This window comes from Xenopus laevis, chromosome 1L, assembly GCF_017654675.1.
Source record: "Xenopus laevis strain J_2021 chromosome 1L, Xenopus_laevis_v10.1, whole genome shotgun sequence".
NCBI classification, from domain to species: domain Eukaryota; kingdom Metazoa; phylum Chordata; class Amphibia; order Anura; family Pipidae; genus Xenopus; species Xenopus laevis.
This window is the reverse complement of record NC_054371.1, coordinates 232,082,499-232,098,882: the sequence shown is the minus strand read 5'-3', so window position 1 is coordinate 232,098,882 and position 16,384 is coordinate 232,082,499. Positions and strand designations below refer to the sequence as shown.

Sequence of the window (16,384 nt, the reverse complement as noted above, 5' to 3'; positions counted from 1 at the left end):
CTTTTTCCGAAATTCATGGTTTTTGTTGCCCCAGTATATATTTGTTTTTGCACCAGACATTAAATGATATAACATTATGGTCACTATTACCCAGGGGTTCAATGACTTGCACATTTGCTATAAGTTCTGGCTCATTAGAGATCACTAGATCCACAATAGCATTTTTCTGGTTGGCTCCTCAACAACCTGTGCCATAAAATTGTCATGTAACAGTTTATAAACTTGTTCCCATTAACTGATCTGGCAGTACTGTTGCTCCAGTCAATATCTGGCTAATTAAAATCCCCCATTATCATTACTTTACCCAAACTAGCAGCCTTTTCTATTTGCATCAGGAGCTTTGTCTCTTCCTCGTCACTTACATTAGGGGGTCTATAGCGACTCCTACAATTAATTTGCTGGACTCTTTACAATTGGTGAAGAACTCCACCCATAAGACTTCTGCCCCCTCGTTTTCTAACATAACCTCCTCCTTTATATGAGCTTTTAAATCCTGCCTAACATACAGACATACCCCTCCTCCTTTTCTATTGCCTCTGTCCCTTCTAAACAAAGTATAGCCACTGATATTAACTGCCCAGTCATGTGACTCATTCAGCCATGTTTCAGCCAATCACATCATATTTTCCCTCCAGCACCAATCTCTCAGCCACACATTACTCTCCCGACACTCCCGCTGTCTCCTTAGTGTCGTCCCCAAGGTCTCTTGGGTGAACTGAGACTCACATCTTAAAGGGCAATTTCACCTTCATTAGTAAAACTAAACTTCCCAGAAATACAGAAAAAAAATTTCATATCCCAATTTAAAGTTTGTAAAATGTATGTGGTATTTAAAATAAAATAATCTTCTGTGACCCCTCTACAAAAAGACCTGCCCCCACCCCAGTCTCTGGGCACCTGTAGAGACGACCAATGAGAAACTATAGGGAACGTTACTCACAATGTGACACTCGGGTTCCCATCACAATGTTACAAGTGAGATTTTTGGGGTTTTGCCTGACTGACTCCATCTGCCGGGGGGTTTCCTCTTCTTCTTCTGATAGTTACTAAAAATCACGAGTTTATGAATTCCTTCCTCTTCTGTTATATGTTACACACTCACATCACTAAATCTAATATTCACATCACTCAGTGTAACACTTTTATCACTAGGAGCTGACACTCACTGCTCAGGAATGAATGAAGCCGTCACTTACGCCGACCTGCAGTTTGGGAACTTACCCCTGAAGGAATGTCAGAAAGCAGGTGAGTGGCTGTAGATCATAGACTGGGGCTGACCCAGAGGTACCGTGTGCTGGTGCCAGAGAGGATACATTTTGGGGTTGTGTTTCTAGGGTATATGTGGTGCCTGTCACAGTTGATAAGAAAAAAAATAAAGAGCAATTGCAAACAATCCTGTGGTAATCATCCATGAAGTGCACTAATAATATGAGATACCAGCTGTAGTGTCAGTATATTGGTTATTTGGATAATTAACTCATAATTATGTTTATTATGTTATAAATGTTTCTGAAATGAAATCCACACGAGGGAATGCAGTGTGTGTTTGTGTAAATGGAATAAATGGAATTTATAAACCGAGGGTTAGTACCAACCAATCTGCACAATACATAGCAATGCAAAGCTCAGAGAAGTGTGAGAGTGAGAAACCTTCCCCTAGAGATGTGATACTCACCACATTGTCTGCTTAGCTGGGGTATGGGGGGGAACTATTACTGTAACAGCAGAAGGGACCCCCAAATATAAGCAGATAAAGTTTCCATCTCATATTATGAATGAAAGGGTCACTATACGCTCATTTTTATGTTGTATTCTCCAATGGAAATGCTTGTTTTATCCTCAGTTCTATGAACATGAAACAGCTGGGAAACTGACAATATCAAACAAGGGAAAGTTGTGCTCACCACTAATTTTTAAAACCATTAGGCGGGGGTGCAATGAGGCTGTGACCACAAAATACATATAGTCAAATACAACCCATTATCAATATATTTAAGACAGAGACATTTTGTGCTACTGCTACTGAAAAATGCCTTACCCTTTAAACAACACAGGGATTGTTTGTCCATATATTGCAATATATTTAAGCTGAACAACTACGTCACACTCATCCCATATCTGGCCAGTCCTATGCTCAATTTTCATCTGATTCATTAAGAATTCTATTGCTTCATTATACATTTTACAATGTATAATATATTGATAATGGGTTGAGTGCAGAGGACTCTTGTATTTGTCTATATGTATTTTGTGGTCACAGCCTCATTGCCCCCCCGCCTAATGGTTTTAAAAACTAGTGGTGAGCACAACTTTCCCTTGTTTGTTATAGTTATACAGGAGCAGTGACCAGCTCCATGTTGTAGCTCCCACCCTTCCCAGCTATATTCAGGTGATCCCACTGGTGTCTAATAAAAGGGCAGCCAAGTTTGGGAGTTTTACTTTGAAAGCAGCAAGTGAGTTGCAGGTAAAACTTAGTCCCTGTGTAAAATGTATAATGAAGCAATAGAATTCTTAATGAATCAGATACAATTTGAGAGTAGGACTGGCCAGATATGGGATGACTTTGACGTAGTTGTTCAGCTTAAATATATTGTAATATATGGACAAACAATCCCTGTTTTCTTTAAAGGGTAAGGCATTTTTCAGTAGCAGTAGCACAAAATGTCGCTGTCTTAAATATATTGATAATGGGTTGAGTGCAGAGGACTCTTGTATTTGATGAAACTGACAATATGTCTAGCCCCATGTCAGATTTCAAAATTAAATATAAAAAAATCTGTTTGCTCTTTTGAGAAATGGATTTCAGTGCAGAATTCTGCTATTAACTGATTCATTTTGAAAATGACAGTATCCCTTTAATGCGGCAATTATAAGTATATATGGACAATGCATTTCTTGGCTGCTCATGGACTAGGGGTCGATGGACTAGATGCCTCCACCATTGTGCCCCAGGGCAAGTGCCTCTAATCTCTGCTCTAGTTCCTGCCCAGGATCAAAGTGATCGCCCAGGACTGACTAAGTTAATTTACCAAATACACAGTACGTCATTGCCTTATGGGAACATGGGGCAGATTTATCAACTGTCAAATGAGAGGTCACTGCTTTACAATTCCACCACTTTATATTCATTCCTACGTGATTTTTAGAGGCATATTATAATGAATTCTAACTTTCACCTATTGATAAATACACCTCTGAAAATCCCATAGGAATGAATATAAAGTGGTGGAATCTTACTGTGGAATTTTACACTTTGATAAATCTGAGCCATAGTGCATAGACTATCACTACCCACCAGCAAGTTAATGTAGGAAATCAGATTCTGCCTAAATTCCATTCACAACCACCAGTAACTGAGCCTTAGCTGCCTCTGCCTGTGGCATCGCCCAGTCTGGTTACAGGCAGGGGAGCAATCTGATTAACTAGGAGCTTGCTGAGAACCCTGGGGTAGATCTGGGAAAAGAGGAGGATCCAGAAAAAAACAGGACTGATCCCACTATGGAGACTGGTGCTGCAGGGCTGCCTGGGAACCCAAATATTGGCATGGTAAAAATGTGGAGCCCCTGTGTGAGGACAGGTCTTAGTGTACCTGCTACTGGGAGCAACCACTTTATTCAAAGGGAAAGGTATGTAGGGGCAGGTAACACTACCTGGGGTAATATAAAGAGCTCTGGGGGAAGAGACACATTACATTGAACTGAACTGTGCAATTATTAATTCCATCCAGAGTAAAGTGTGCGCCTGTGATATTTTAAGGCAGTGATCCCCAACCAGTGGCTCATGGGTAACTTGTTACTTCCCAATTCCTTGGATGTTGCTCCTAGTGGCCTCAAATCAGGTGCTTATTTTTCAGCTCCAGGCGTGGAGGTAAGTTTTAGTTCAATAAAAACCATTTGTACTGCTACTTCAGTAGCTGCCAGTCCTCATAGGGGCTACCAATAGCCAATCACTGCCCTTATTTTGTACCCCCAGGAACATTTTTCATGCTTGTGCTACTCCCCAACAAAGAGGTTGGGCACCCCTGTTCTAAGAGTTGTGTTAGTGAGTCAGTCAGAGTGTATTTCTGCCACATACATTTCCACATCTCCCCACGGCCATTCTTTTACATAACATGTTTTTTCTACTCACACACATGATATATAGATACACTGAGGGGGTCGCTGGGGCAGCAGAGATCTTAGTGGATCATTTATAGGAGCACCGTGCAGGGTTTGGTGTAAAACCAGTGACACCTCTCCTGTGTCCATCTTTTCAACAAACTTTATATTAGTTGTAATTGCTGAAATATTCTCTAATTATGGAAAACTCTATCAGTGTTTATTCATTGTGATCTCAGGGGTGTCACTGGGGTGTTGTACCTCTAGTACAAATGTGGGGTGCACGTCAGGGTGGGTGACATCTACCTGATTATTCCCCTAATAGATACATATTGTATACAACATAACTTCAGCATTACTGTATATATTCATTTTTAATTTCTTATTTCAAAAGTCTTCAAAGGTGATGAAGAGGAGGATCCAGGGGCAACATATGAGAATGTGGAAAGTCTAAATGGCCCCATAAGGAAAGTGGATAATTTAGTCCCAGGCTACAGAGGCCGAGCACAAGACTCTGGAGGTAAAATGTTATGAGTTGTTACTGGTTAATGGACAGACAATGGAAATAGTGAGAGATGATAATACAGGAACATTCAGTATTCAACAACTGGGTGGGGAAAGCATTAAACAACCTGTCCCTAATTACTCCATTTACATGGACATTTTTAAATATTAAGGTCATACGATAAAACAATGTCCGTCAGATGGAGAAGCAGCAGCAGTAGAAGAGAAGTACAATAGAGAATTGGGAGGAATGTGGGGATTGTACAAAGCAGAAGTTGGAAACAATAGGGACATTAATCTGCCCCAGGTACAAGTTACAGAACAATATGGGGTGCTGGTAAATGAGAGTGAGTGACCCCTGTATTATTATTATTATTAGCTATCATGGGAGGGGGATTTTAGTGATGCCACAATCGTAATTATTATGAGTAATTATCAGTATTCATTAATTGTTCTTTAATTCCCACACAGGACTCCAGACACAGGCAAATAAACTCTTACTCCTGCTCATCCTCCTGTGCTTTGGATTTTTCTCTGCTATGATTGGAATTATCATTAAATGTAAGTGCTGAACTTCATTGGCCAGTTAGTAACGAGGCAGGAATAAGCCAGTGTGTAATTTCATATTTATATCAAGCTTGAATGGCAAGATCGTATTATTTATGGGCAGCACCATTTAAAAATGAAAAAGTTTATTTCAATAAAATCATTTGTACATCACCTCCTTTTCTCTCACCTCAAAACAGAACCACTTAGTGTCAATTAAACATATTACATTAATACTAAATGTTCAATTCATTAAACCTTAATTTCATCTGGTCAAGTTTTCAAAGGGGAAAACTCAAATTATTAGAGATTTATTATACGACAAAGCTGCTAAAGGTCTAAATCTGAAAATACTCCAGCTAAAACCTGTCGAGGTCATGTAGAAGTCAATGGCAGATGTCCCCTTTACAATTTGAAGATATTGTGATCTGCTCGTGGATGGAAGTTTGGTCGACTTTGTTTCAATAAAGAAAATGAGATAAATTTGAGTTTTAGTAAATAACCCCTTAATGTAAGGATACATCATATTCATTTACAATATATAAGTTTAATTTATTTGTTACAATTTCATATATAGTTACAGTGTTGGATTGGGGGGTCCGGGCCCACTGAAACTGCCAGCGGGGAGGTCAGTTAGTCTCTAAATGGGCCGTGGGGATTGGCTCTGGGCCGTTGGAGAGAAGGGGCAGAGGGAGGTTTCGGCAGGTGTGGTGGGGGCCCGGCAGGAGGTGCGGGCCCCTAATGTGGCAGCTCCAGTGGGCCCGGACCCCCCCCAGTCCAACAATTTAAGTATGTGTCAGTAAATATGAAACCATAACAGATAAAATAAGCTTATACAGTGTAAATGGATATGATGTGTCTTTACATTTAGGGGGTTATTTATTAAGCTCCGAATACCGAAAATCCAAAAAATTCGGATTTTTCAGACCTTAAAAAAAATCCGAATTTTTCGGGATTTGTTAAAGTCCGATGGTATAAAAACTCTGAATCTGAAAAGCCGGTATCTCAAAGTTCTCTGGGTCCTGTATTAGTCAATTAGCTCTACTTGTCTTCTCCAGATCTTCAGGTCTCTAGAGAGTTAGAGGAAACATCCAGATCTCACATTGAACTGAACAGCAGCCTCTCCTGGGAAATTCAGAGCAAAGAGGAGACACTAACCCTCACCCACATGAGACTCTCCAACTTACGAACTGAGTTCAACCAACTGGTACAGCTCTGCAATGGAACCGAAAGGACCACCAGAGAGGACATGCACCGGATACAAGACCTGCATAGCAAAACAATGGAGGAGAAGAAAACAATGGAAAAGAACCTCACAAACATGGAAGCACTGCTCCGAAATGTCAGTATGGGTAGGTTTCATTTTTAACTCGAGGTTCTGAATTCACCATTAACCACACTTTCTGCAGGGTTTAGATATGGCCAATGCCTTACTGTTCAGCCAGCCACTTTCTATTCACAATCATAGGTCAGATCTCAGTGATTCGTTTTGTCTCTCTCTGTCTTTTTTAGTGTTTTTAGTCGACCTCAGTTTCTGTTACTACAATAATTTACAAAGCCACATCTGCCTTAAAGTATAGCTCTTTGTACATTGAAGAAATGGTTAAAGTGTTTCAGAAAGGTTTAGGGTTGGAATGTGGAGTAATCATTAGCCATGCTGTTAGTTACAGTTGGGGGGTTCTACCACAACTGATGTCTGGGGAGACGAGATATCGGGAGCAAGAAAGACACAGTCAAAGTGACAGTTTAAACTTGCTCCAGCTTTATTGTCCCCACACTGGGTTTATATAGTCTTACACAAGCATATGATATTTCAAACATGAACATTTATGGTGTTTGAAACATGGACATATACTGTGACAGAAGTGTAACCAGGAATAGCCTGTTATAATGGTCTATAGATAAAATAACCTTGTGCTTTTCCTAGCTTCTTCTTTTCATTGTAACAGTGCAGCTGTCAGGTTAACCAGTTACAAATATATATATATAACAAATATAACAAAACAAAACATTTATGGCATTTGTATTGGGAAAGTCTGCTTTTAAATTAAACATTTAGTCATATTCTACAAATGCCATGAATTTGTTAGACCACAACATCCACAGCTATTCTAGATCAGACCAAATGTAACTCATCAGATACAGTTCCTACATGATTGTCTTGTGTGCAATACATATTTACAGTGAAGAAAAGGTCCTCAAAAAAAGGGAAAATACTTGACGTCGCACCGTCCAAGATTTGTGAAAACAAGACTATCATGTGTGGGAAAAAAGGGGAAAACACAGCTCAGTTTCCCATTAACCGATACTAAAGGACACATTTATTCTATAGGACTGAGAGGTCTGATGTAAGACTGTGTGGGGTCAAGGATTAATTGCTATATACATTGAGTATCCAGAATATCGTATACCAGGTCATTATACATCAAAGAAGTTTAATTGTTTTTAATTTAATGAATTTTGCCCTTATGAGTTACTTTATAACAGAGCTATTAAATGTTACGTTTGTGGATTGAGAACTGCCTATTACAGATCTGACAGTTTTGGCACTAATAGCACTTTATCATTTTCTTATCTCACTGAATTTTTTACTGACCAATTAATTTTTGTTCACAATGAAAAAAGGATAAAAAAGAACATCAATTTACAACAATAACCTCTTTGGTTTTTTTTAATTAGATTACATTTTTTAACAAGTCACAATGAATTTCACACAACAATGAATTGATCACTCTACTGTTTTCCCCTTTTTTCCCCCACACTTGATAATCTTGTTTTCACCAATCTTGGATGGTGCGACGTCAAGTACTCTTCTTGGTAGTTCCTTTCTTTTAGGATCTTTTCTTCAATTGATTATACAGAGTTGTCAGCACATCCATAAAAGGTTCGACTTATTAACCACTGAGATGTCTTGTTAGGAGGTGCGGATACACACAAACAAATCTATATATTTACAGTGACTTCCAGAATAAACTTAAAGGGCTTAGTTACTCCACCAGCCCCAGCATGGGAAAGTCTCTTGACAATACCCCAGTATAGACCGTACATTGCCCTACATGATTAGAGAACCTCCTTCCCACTGAGCTTCACCTGTTCCTCCCAGTTTGACAATTTCTTACAATCATGGTGCCTGAACACATTCATTGATGAACTGTAAAGAAAAAAGATGGAATAAAAAAAATCTGTTTTTTTTTACCTGCAAAACAGATTTGGGTGTTTTCCCCAATGAAACAGATTCCATGGCAACATTCTACAAAATTTGCCACTGGTGAAACTGAAAATATAAAAGCTTTTGACCCCCACATATCCTACCTACTTGGTGAAACAGAGACGCCTGGCCCACACAGGTGGAGCTCCAGCCGCCTCCCAACAGTATATCCAGTGGCACACAAGTCTAATTAAACACCTTAAGTGTTTATTGCAGAGTGCAGAGTTTCAGGGCGGACCCCTTTGTCTAGCCTATGGAAAATAGAAATGGTGAGCATAAATAAGACAAGCAGTAGTCCAATTAAACATATTAAAAATCATCCACCAATTAGTGAGGTGCAACATTCACAAGGGAGACACCCTTAATTGGGCGCTTAATCATGTTAAACATCCAATAAAAAAACTTTCAGTGTAAACATTTATCAGTGTAAATATTGTCCATCTTCCATCAGGATTCCTTTCATCTCGTAAGATGTCAACAAGATAATATGTGACTAAAGTCCAAAAAATTTAAAAAAAAATTACAAAAAGTGCCATTAACCAATCCAAAAGTTAATACAAAAATTAAATATACTGAAAAGCATACAAACTGTATAACATACACTAGATCAAAGATTTAAATAGTAAATAACATCTTACCTACAAGAGGAGAGTAGAAGCATGTGATAACTATACAAAGAATATACGCGAGGAGAAGGAATGGCGGAGCTCACCCGCACACACAGTGTCTCACCTAATCCGTCGCTGCTATTGCGGGATCTCGGTCACTAGATCCAATGTTTAAACTGCATAAACATTTCTCTTTCCCACTCTCAGCGCTGACAGACTTCTCACCGGGAGACCGTGTGTATAAATCAGAAGCGGCTTTATTGAAGCAATACACAGTGGTGATACACAGGGGTTCTACCACCACTGTGTATTGCTTTAATAAAGCCGCTTCTGATTTATACACACGGTCTCCCGGTGAGAAGTCTGTCAGCGCTGAGAGTGGGAAAGAGAAATGTTTGTGCATGTGATAACTATCCCTGATTAAATAGTAGAACATTGGGCATTCATCTGATTGACAAAGGGGTCCGCCCTGAAACATTGCACTGCACTCTGCAACAAACACTTAGGGGCAAATTCACTAAGATTCGTAGTTGCGCCAGGCGTAACTTCGCCGCACTTCACCACACTTTGCCAGGCGTAGTTTCACCAGCGCTCCGCAAATTCACTAAAATCCGAAGTTGCGCTCAGGGGTAGCGTAAGGTTGCGAAGTTGCGCAAGCGTTGATTCGCTAAGCGAATCGAAGTTACGCTAGCGATGGTTAATTTGCATACGGCGCCAAATTCAAATTTCAATGGAGGAATATGTAGCAACACTACAAGAGCCTGGGAAACCTTCAAAACATCACATAAAATTTTTTTTTTTGCCCTACACATGTGCCCACTGTATAGTTAAGTTGCCATGAGTTAGGAAATATAGGGGGGAAGGAGGGGAGCCCCAAAAAATTTTTCGATCTTTTTCAGCCTATCAACCATAATATAGAAAAAACGCCAGCGTTTTTGAACTTTGAACTTTTTTTGAAGCAATCCCTATCTACTCTATTGCGATTCGCCTGGTCTGAGGTGGCGAAGGAAGTCTGGCGTAAAAGGTAGCGTTCAGTACACTGCGCGCGTTAGTGAATTTGTGTAGTTACGTCGCTAGCGAAAATTCGCCAGGCATAAGGGTGCGAAGTAACACTAGCGAATTTACACCAGCGTTCGTTAGTGAATTTGCGAAGTAACGAAAATGACCAACGTTAGCGAATTGACACTAGCGTTAGGCGCATAGTGAATTTGCCCCTTAAGGTGTTTCAGGTGTGCCACTGGAATTTTTGCTTGAGCAACTAAAAATATGGCCACAAAGCTGTACTGGCAAAACTTTGCTCACCCTATTAATTAGCATTTCATAGTTATTAGTCCCAACATTTCATCCAGGATACTCAATGTTATTGGCCCCAGTGTGTCACTGAACATTGACTCCAGACCAGTTATGACATCAATGATCCTTTACCCTCTAATGCAGAAGGAGATGTCAGATGAGCACTAGGGGGATGATGATAACAATTGTTAAGATAATAAACATATAAGCCAAAAAAATAGCTCATCCATGTCCATGTGCCTCTTACAGGTAGGTCCCCTCACAGATATATGGGTGAGTGTGGTTTTTGGCTTCTATGTTTATCTTTGAACAGAAGTTAAATGAAAGTGTCTCAACCCATTTCCTGCTCTCTGTTACATCAGTTAAGCTATAAACTTAATTATGTAGGACATGTATCTGCTAATTCCAGACTTGTGTGAGGAAATACAGTGTTCATATTGGAGGTATGAGGTTTGCTTGTAAGCAGGGAACTTGCACTTTTCTAAAAGAATATCTTATGAGGAATAAAATGGCTCCTCTATGTGCAATATTTAATTTGTACTTCTCTGCCTCCCAGTGAAAGGAGGGGTAATTAGTTTTGAGGGGATCATCAAATGAAATGAGAAACAGCAAGGGTCCTATTGGCAGTCTCACCCTGTTAGGTACTAAGCCACAATCTGCTGTTAAAGATTCATGCTCATTCTATGAAAGTAAATTGTTTTGTGTCTTACAGAATATTGTCCCCCAGAATGGATTCGCTTTGGTATGAGATGTTTGTTCTTCTCTGAAAAGGAAGACAATTGGGGGAATAGCAAATTAAACTGTGAGGAGAATATGTCCACTCTACTAATCCTCAGAAATAATGATAATGGACTGATGGTATGTACAAAGCAGTTCTAAAGCCACAGTGTCTACAGCTAAATATAGATTAAACCAATATGTACACCCTTAAACACACAGACTCATTTCCATTGTAAGTGGCCACTTTTCATGAATTCTATTATCAACACTGAATCAGGCTTGGTCCCCTCTTTGCTGATGGTCACAATTATTGCTCCAACAGTCTCATTGACATTCTGGACCACATGTGCCTTTAATTTTACCCTTGAGATGTCACCAGTGTCGGACTGTCCCACCAGGATACCAGGAAAACTCCCGATGGGCCCAGGTGTCAGTGGCCCTCCTGCTTCTAACCATTTGGCCAATTTCATGATCATTACTTATTTCTTTATGGGAAAAATGCTTAATGGAAAACTATACCCCCAAAATAAATACTTAAGCAACAGATAGTTTACATCATATAAAGTGGCATATTAAAGCATCTTACCAAACTGGTCTATATATTTAAGTAAATATTGTCCTTTTACATCTCTTGCCTTGAACCCCCATTTCATGATGGTCTGTGTGCTGCCTCAGAGATCACCTGACCAGAAATACTGCAGCTCTAACTGTAACAGGAAGAGATCAGCTGACCAGAAATACTGCAGCTCTAACTGTAACAGAAAGAGATCAGCTGACCAGAAATACTACAGCTCTAACTGTAACAGGAAGAGATCACCTGACCAGAAATACTGCAGCTCTAACTGTAACAGGAAGAAGTGTTGAAGCAAAAGACAGAACTTTGTCTGTTAATTGGCTCATGTGACCTAACAAGTATGGTTTGTTGGTTTGTTTGTATGCACCATGAATCATACGATCCCAGGTGGGCCCTTATTTGTTAAAATGGCAATTTTCTATTTATGATTACCCAATGGCACATACTACTAGAAAAGTATATTATTATAAAAATGGATTATTTACATGAAGCAGGTTTTACATATGAGCTGTTTTATGCAATATCTTTTTATAGAGACCTACATTGTTTGGGGGGGTATAGTTTTCCTTTAATAAAGGAAGAATATAGTAAGTAGATATAAAAATTAGAATAAAGAGGTTGAGTGAGAAGAGGAGGAATAATAGTTTGGAAAGTTGGCCCATGGTCTAAGGTTTTCTGGTGGGCCCCTGCCATCCCAGTCTGACAGTACGATTCGAATTCGGACCTATTCGATCGAAAACTGACCTATCCGAGCAAAAAAACTTCGACTTAATTTTGGTTGGTCTTTTTTGAATTCGAATTTCGAGGTTTTTTTCAATTTGAAATTCGACCCTTGATAAATCTGCCCCTAAGGGGCAGATTTATCAAGTGTCGAATTTAGAATTTTCTAATTTGAAATTTTCAAGTTTTTTTATGGCCAAAAAAAAAAAATCCAATTTGATTTTTGAGATTTATCATAGACTGGCCCTTTAAGAATTTAAATTCTATTTGCCACCTAAAACCTGCCAACTTGCTGTTTTAGCCTATGGAAGACATCCTGGGATCTATTTGGAGTTATTTGCAGCCTTCCTGACATTCCAGTTTTTTTCTAAGAAAAAATTCAAATCGAATTTGAAGAACTTGAATCGTATTCGATTCGAGTTTTCAGGTCCATAGTGTTCAAAGAAATTCGATTGGTCAAATCTTAGATTTCATGGGAGTTTATAACTCAAATTCAACCCTTGATAAATCTGCCTCTATCTATATGTCACAGACAGAACCAAACAACCAATGAAATTCAACCAGCAATAAAATGTAACAACATATTACTACATTGCCCCTCTATGCCCACAGTTACTATGCTCCCTTTCCCTGCAACTCACCTGCCTGGGTGGGATCTCCAGCTCATTGACTAGCCCAGGTGGACAGCCACTTACTTCTATTACCAAGAAAGAGATATTGCTAATTAAAAACATATATTTTTCAGGAGTTCATATCCGGAAAACGGGTAGAATACTGGGTTGGAAATGAAATTGAATATACCAGAAAAAACGGATATATATGGAAAACATCAAATGCAATTCCATGGTAAGGTTTAAGCATATTTGTGCTGCATTTATCTTTCTACTGCCTGATTTATTTCACTGGGGAACCCTATTTCTTATAATCACAAATGAAAGGAGAAGCTCATAAACTTGTGTGGGCAAAAGCCCTGTGGCATTTATCATGGCAAAGAAAGTAGAAGAGCAAACTAGTATCAAGCAATGTAGTTGGGCCATAAGGGTGAACCAGCAGGAAACAAGGTAGAAAGAAAAATCTTACCATTTGATTCATGAATGAATTGCAAGAATGTACAGAAACCAGAATACCTTCTTAATTAACAGTAAATTAGCTATGGGTGAAATGCATGTCTGCCATGACGTTGGTATTGGTATAAACAAGAAATCTAATCTGTAATTGTTGTACCTGCACACTGCTGGATTTGAACCCTAAACTACACCTCACCTTACCTCTAGGTCACAAAAGGTTCATACATCCCTGATGTGTCTACTCTCTGCATTTACTCTCTGTAAAATTCTAATGTAAAAGCGTATATCTACAGCCAAACAGGTTTAATGAGTAGAAAATGAACAAATAACTTCTTGTTTAGGGAAATATAATAATATATAATATTATATACAGTATATACATGACTGTGAAATACACCTATTACCAGCTTTCTAACTGCAAGGAAAGTGCATAAAGTAGGTAAAATCAGCTATGTTTTTTAACTTTGCACCTTGCTCTGCATTATAATGAACTGCCAAATTCTCTGTTTTCCAAAATAAAGTATAAAGACCATGAATATAGTGCTACGTGCATTCAGCAGTGCTGTATTCATGAGTGCACGCTCCCTTGCTTGGCCCATAACTGAAGTGTCAATGAGACCTGCAAGTTAGGGAGCAGTGGCAGGTCCCAATAGGCCCAATGGCAAACAATTAAGTTCACCCACTGAACCTACGCTCTGCACCTCCAGCTATAGATTCACCTAAAAAGGTGGCAAAGTTCATGGTGCATTAATTTTCTCTTCATTACTGCAGTGTTAATTGTTTGGGAATTTAGTGGGCACTCTCAAGGAAACACTCCAAGCCAAGCTTGTAAAATCCAAGTGTAAACATAAAGCTCAGCCTTATAATCAGTTTAATGAATGTGTGGGTCATGTGACTATACCTTCAGTTCCCACTTGTTGATTTCAAAACAGTATACAAAAAAACACAAGAATTGTTGGAGTAATGCTGAACTTATAATACTGACAAAATATATTCCAAGAAGAAAATGTACATTAAAAGTAACTCACCTGTTCATTGGAGGGCCCAGGCCAGTGCACGTTTTGTCAGTACTACATATAAGTGTTCATAGCTGGGATTTACTCCACATGTTCCCCCCTGTGCAATAGCTGAATAACAAACTGTCAAGTTGTATTTTTGTCATGTTATCATAAGTCAGGGAGGGAATGGTTTGTTGCAGATAATCCTTCATTAGCATATTTTGTTCCAGTTGGCTTCTGCATGTGGGACAAATGCCATATACTCAATAATATCATTCACTCTTAAATGTATCAATGTACATACATAGACACCACCCCTAGCTCCCATCATATTCTGTTTCCGTACCCCACTGTCCATCATTAACACCTCCCTACACACCATCAAGGTGCTGTAATATCAGGTACAACTTAGCCTTGAATATAAACCTTAACAAAGGCATCACACTAATATCACAACCCATTAAATTAAATTCTCTGGGTCTGTTCACCCTAAACAAAAACAAGATGCTGTGGGTGTAAGTGGTGCACAATTTGTTTCATAGGGTGAAGACATGGGTGTGTGTGGCGCTTAAATAACCTCTGTCCTTCTGTACATCTGTGTGTTGCTTTTCTGAAAAGATGGATAATGGGTTACTCTTACAAATATTATTCTGGCATAATAGATACACTAATATTGAGATAGAAATATCACAACTTATTGCATCCTTAGAGCACCAAGAGACAGGGTTTCCCACTCTAGTCCGTTCTGCTTCCCCTATTATCCTTCCTTATATTTTTTAAGATAATATTGGCTTATATGTTATAGATTTTTGTATTCCTTCAGTTGTCAGACATATATTTTAGTCCATGATTTAAGTTAGTACAAACAGCCCAGTGCCACCTCTCTTGTCTGTTCTGTAGCACACGTTGGTGCTTGTGTCTCACATTCAGAACCCAACTGATACTGATGTATATTTATTTTCAGGTGCTGGAGAGAAAATTGTGCTAAAATCAGCAGCGGGGACAAACAATCTGAAAATAAATATAACAAACTTAGATGGATCTGTGAGAAAAAGCTGGTTCTGTTAGATGTTGCCTACAGTTTACAATACTTTGTCTATATATCCGGTGAAAATAACAAATTTCAGTGCTAGAACCTTTGACACCATAATTAGTGACACATGGAAGGGTCGGTGGAAAAAAATGGATATATATATATATATATATATATATATATATATATATATATATAGACAAATACAAGAGTCCTCTGCACTCAACCCATTATCAATATATTTAAGACAGAGACATTTTGTGCTACTGCTACTGAAAAATGCCTTACCCTTTAAACAAAACAGGGATTGTTTGTCCATATATTACAATATATTTAAGCTGAACAACTACGTCACACTCATCCCATATCTGGCCAGTCCTACGCTTAATTTTCATCTGATTCATTAAGAATTCTATGGTTTAATTATACATTTTACAAAGGGACTAGGTATTACCTGCAACTTACTTGCTGCTTTCAAAGTAAAACTCCCAAACTTGGCTGCCCTTTTATTAGACACCAGTGGGATCACCTGACTATAGTTGGAGGGGGTGGAGCTACAACATGGAGCTGGTCACTGCTCCTGTATAACTATAACAAACAAGGGAAAGTTGTGCTCACCACTATTTTTTAAAACCATTAGGCGGGGGTGCAATGAGGCTGTGACCACAAAATACATATAGTCAACTACAAGATTCCTCTGCACTCAACCCATTATCAATATATTTAAGACAGAGACATTTTGTGCTACTGCTACTGAAAAATGCCTTACCCTTTAAACAACACAGGGATTGTTTGTCCATATATTGCAATATATTTAAGCTGTCTTATATGTATTTTGTGGTCACAGCCTCATTGCACCCCCGCCTAATGGTTTTAAAAACTAGTGGTGAGCACAACTTTCCCTTGTTTGTTATAAATATATATATATAGTTAGATAAAGTGACATATTCCTTAAAAACTTGCAGTTTTGCTGTGTGATACCAACATGAGAACGTTAATATTTTTTATTTTACATT

At 38.8% G+C, this 16,384-nt stretch overlaps 1 protein-coding gene across 1 annotated transcript; it reads left to right on the top strand.

Moving 5' to 3' along the window:
- The first annotated feature begins 1,097 nt into the window (after positions 1-1,097).
- Positions 1,098-15,567, top strand: LOC121396186 (B-cell differentiation antigen CD72-like). Its single transcript, XM_041570803.1, has 7 exons — positions 1,098-1,245; positions 4,492-4,617; positions 5,073-5,162; positions 6,206-6,499; positions 10,969-11,114; positions 13,016-13,116; positions 15,300-15,567. The coding sequence occupies exons 1-7, from the start codon at positions 1,176-1,178 to the stop codon at positions 15,466-15,468; spliced, it is 996 nt and encodes a 331-aa protein (XP_041426737.1). The 5' UTR covers positions 1,098-1,175; the 3' UTR covers positions 15,469-15,567.
- Positions 15,568-16,384: the final 817 nt, after the last annotated feature.

Bases quoted from the DNA above. Each gene is read 5' to 3' on its own strand.
- LOC121396186 (XM_041570803.1), top strand. From the start codon at position 1,176: ATGAATGAAGCCGTCACTTACGCCGACCTGCAGTTTGGGAACTTACCC. The intron at 1,246-4,491 runs GTGAGTGGCTGT...TTATTTCAAAAG, and splicing joins GAAGGAATGTCAGAAAGCAG to TCTTCAAAGGTGATGAAGAG. The intron at 5,163-6,205 runs GTAAGTGCTGAA...TGTCTTCTCCAG, and splicing joins GATTGGAATTATCATTAAAT to ATCTTCAGGTCTCTAGAGAG.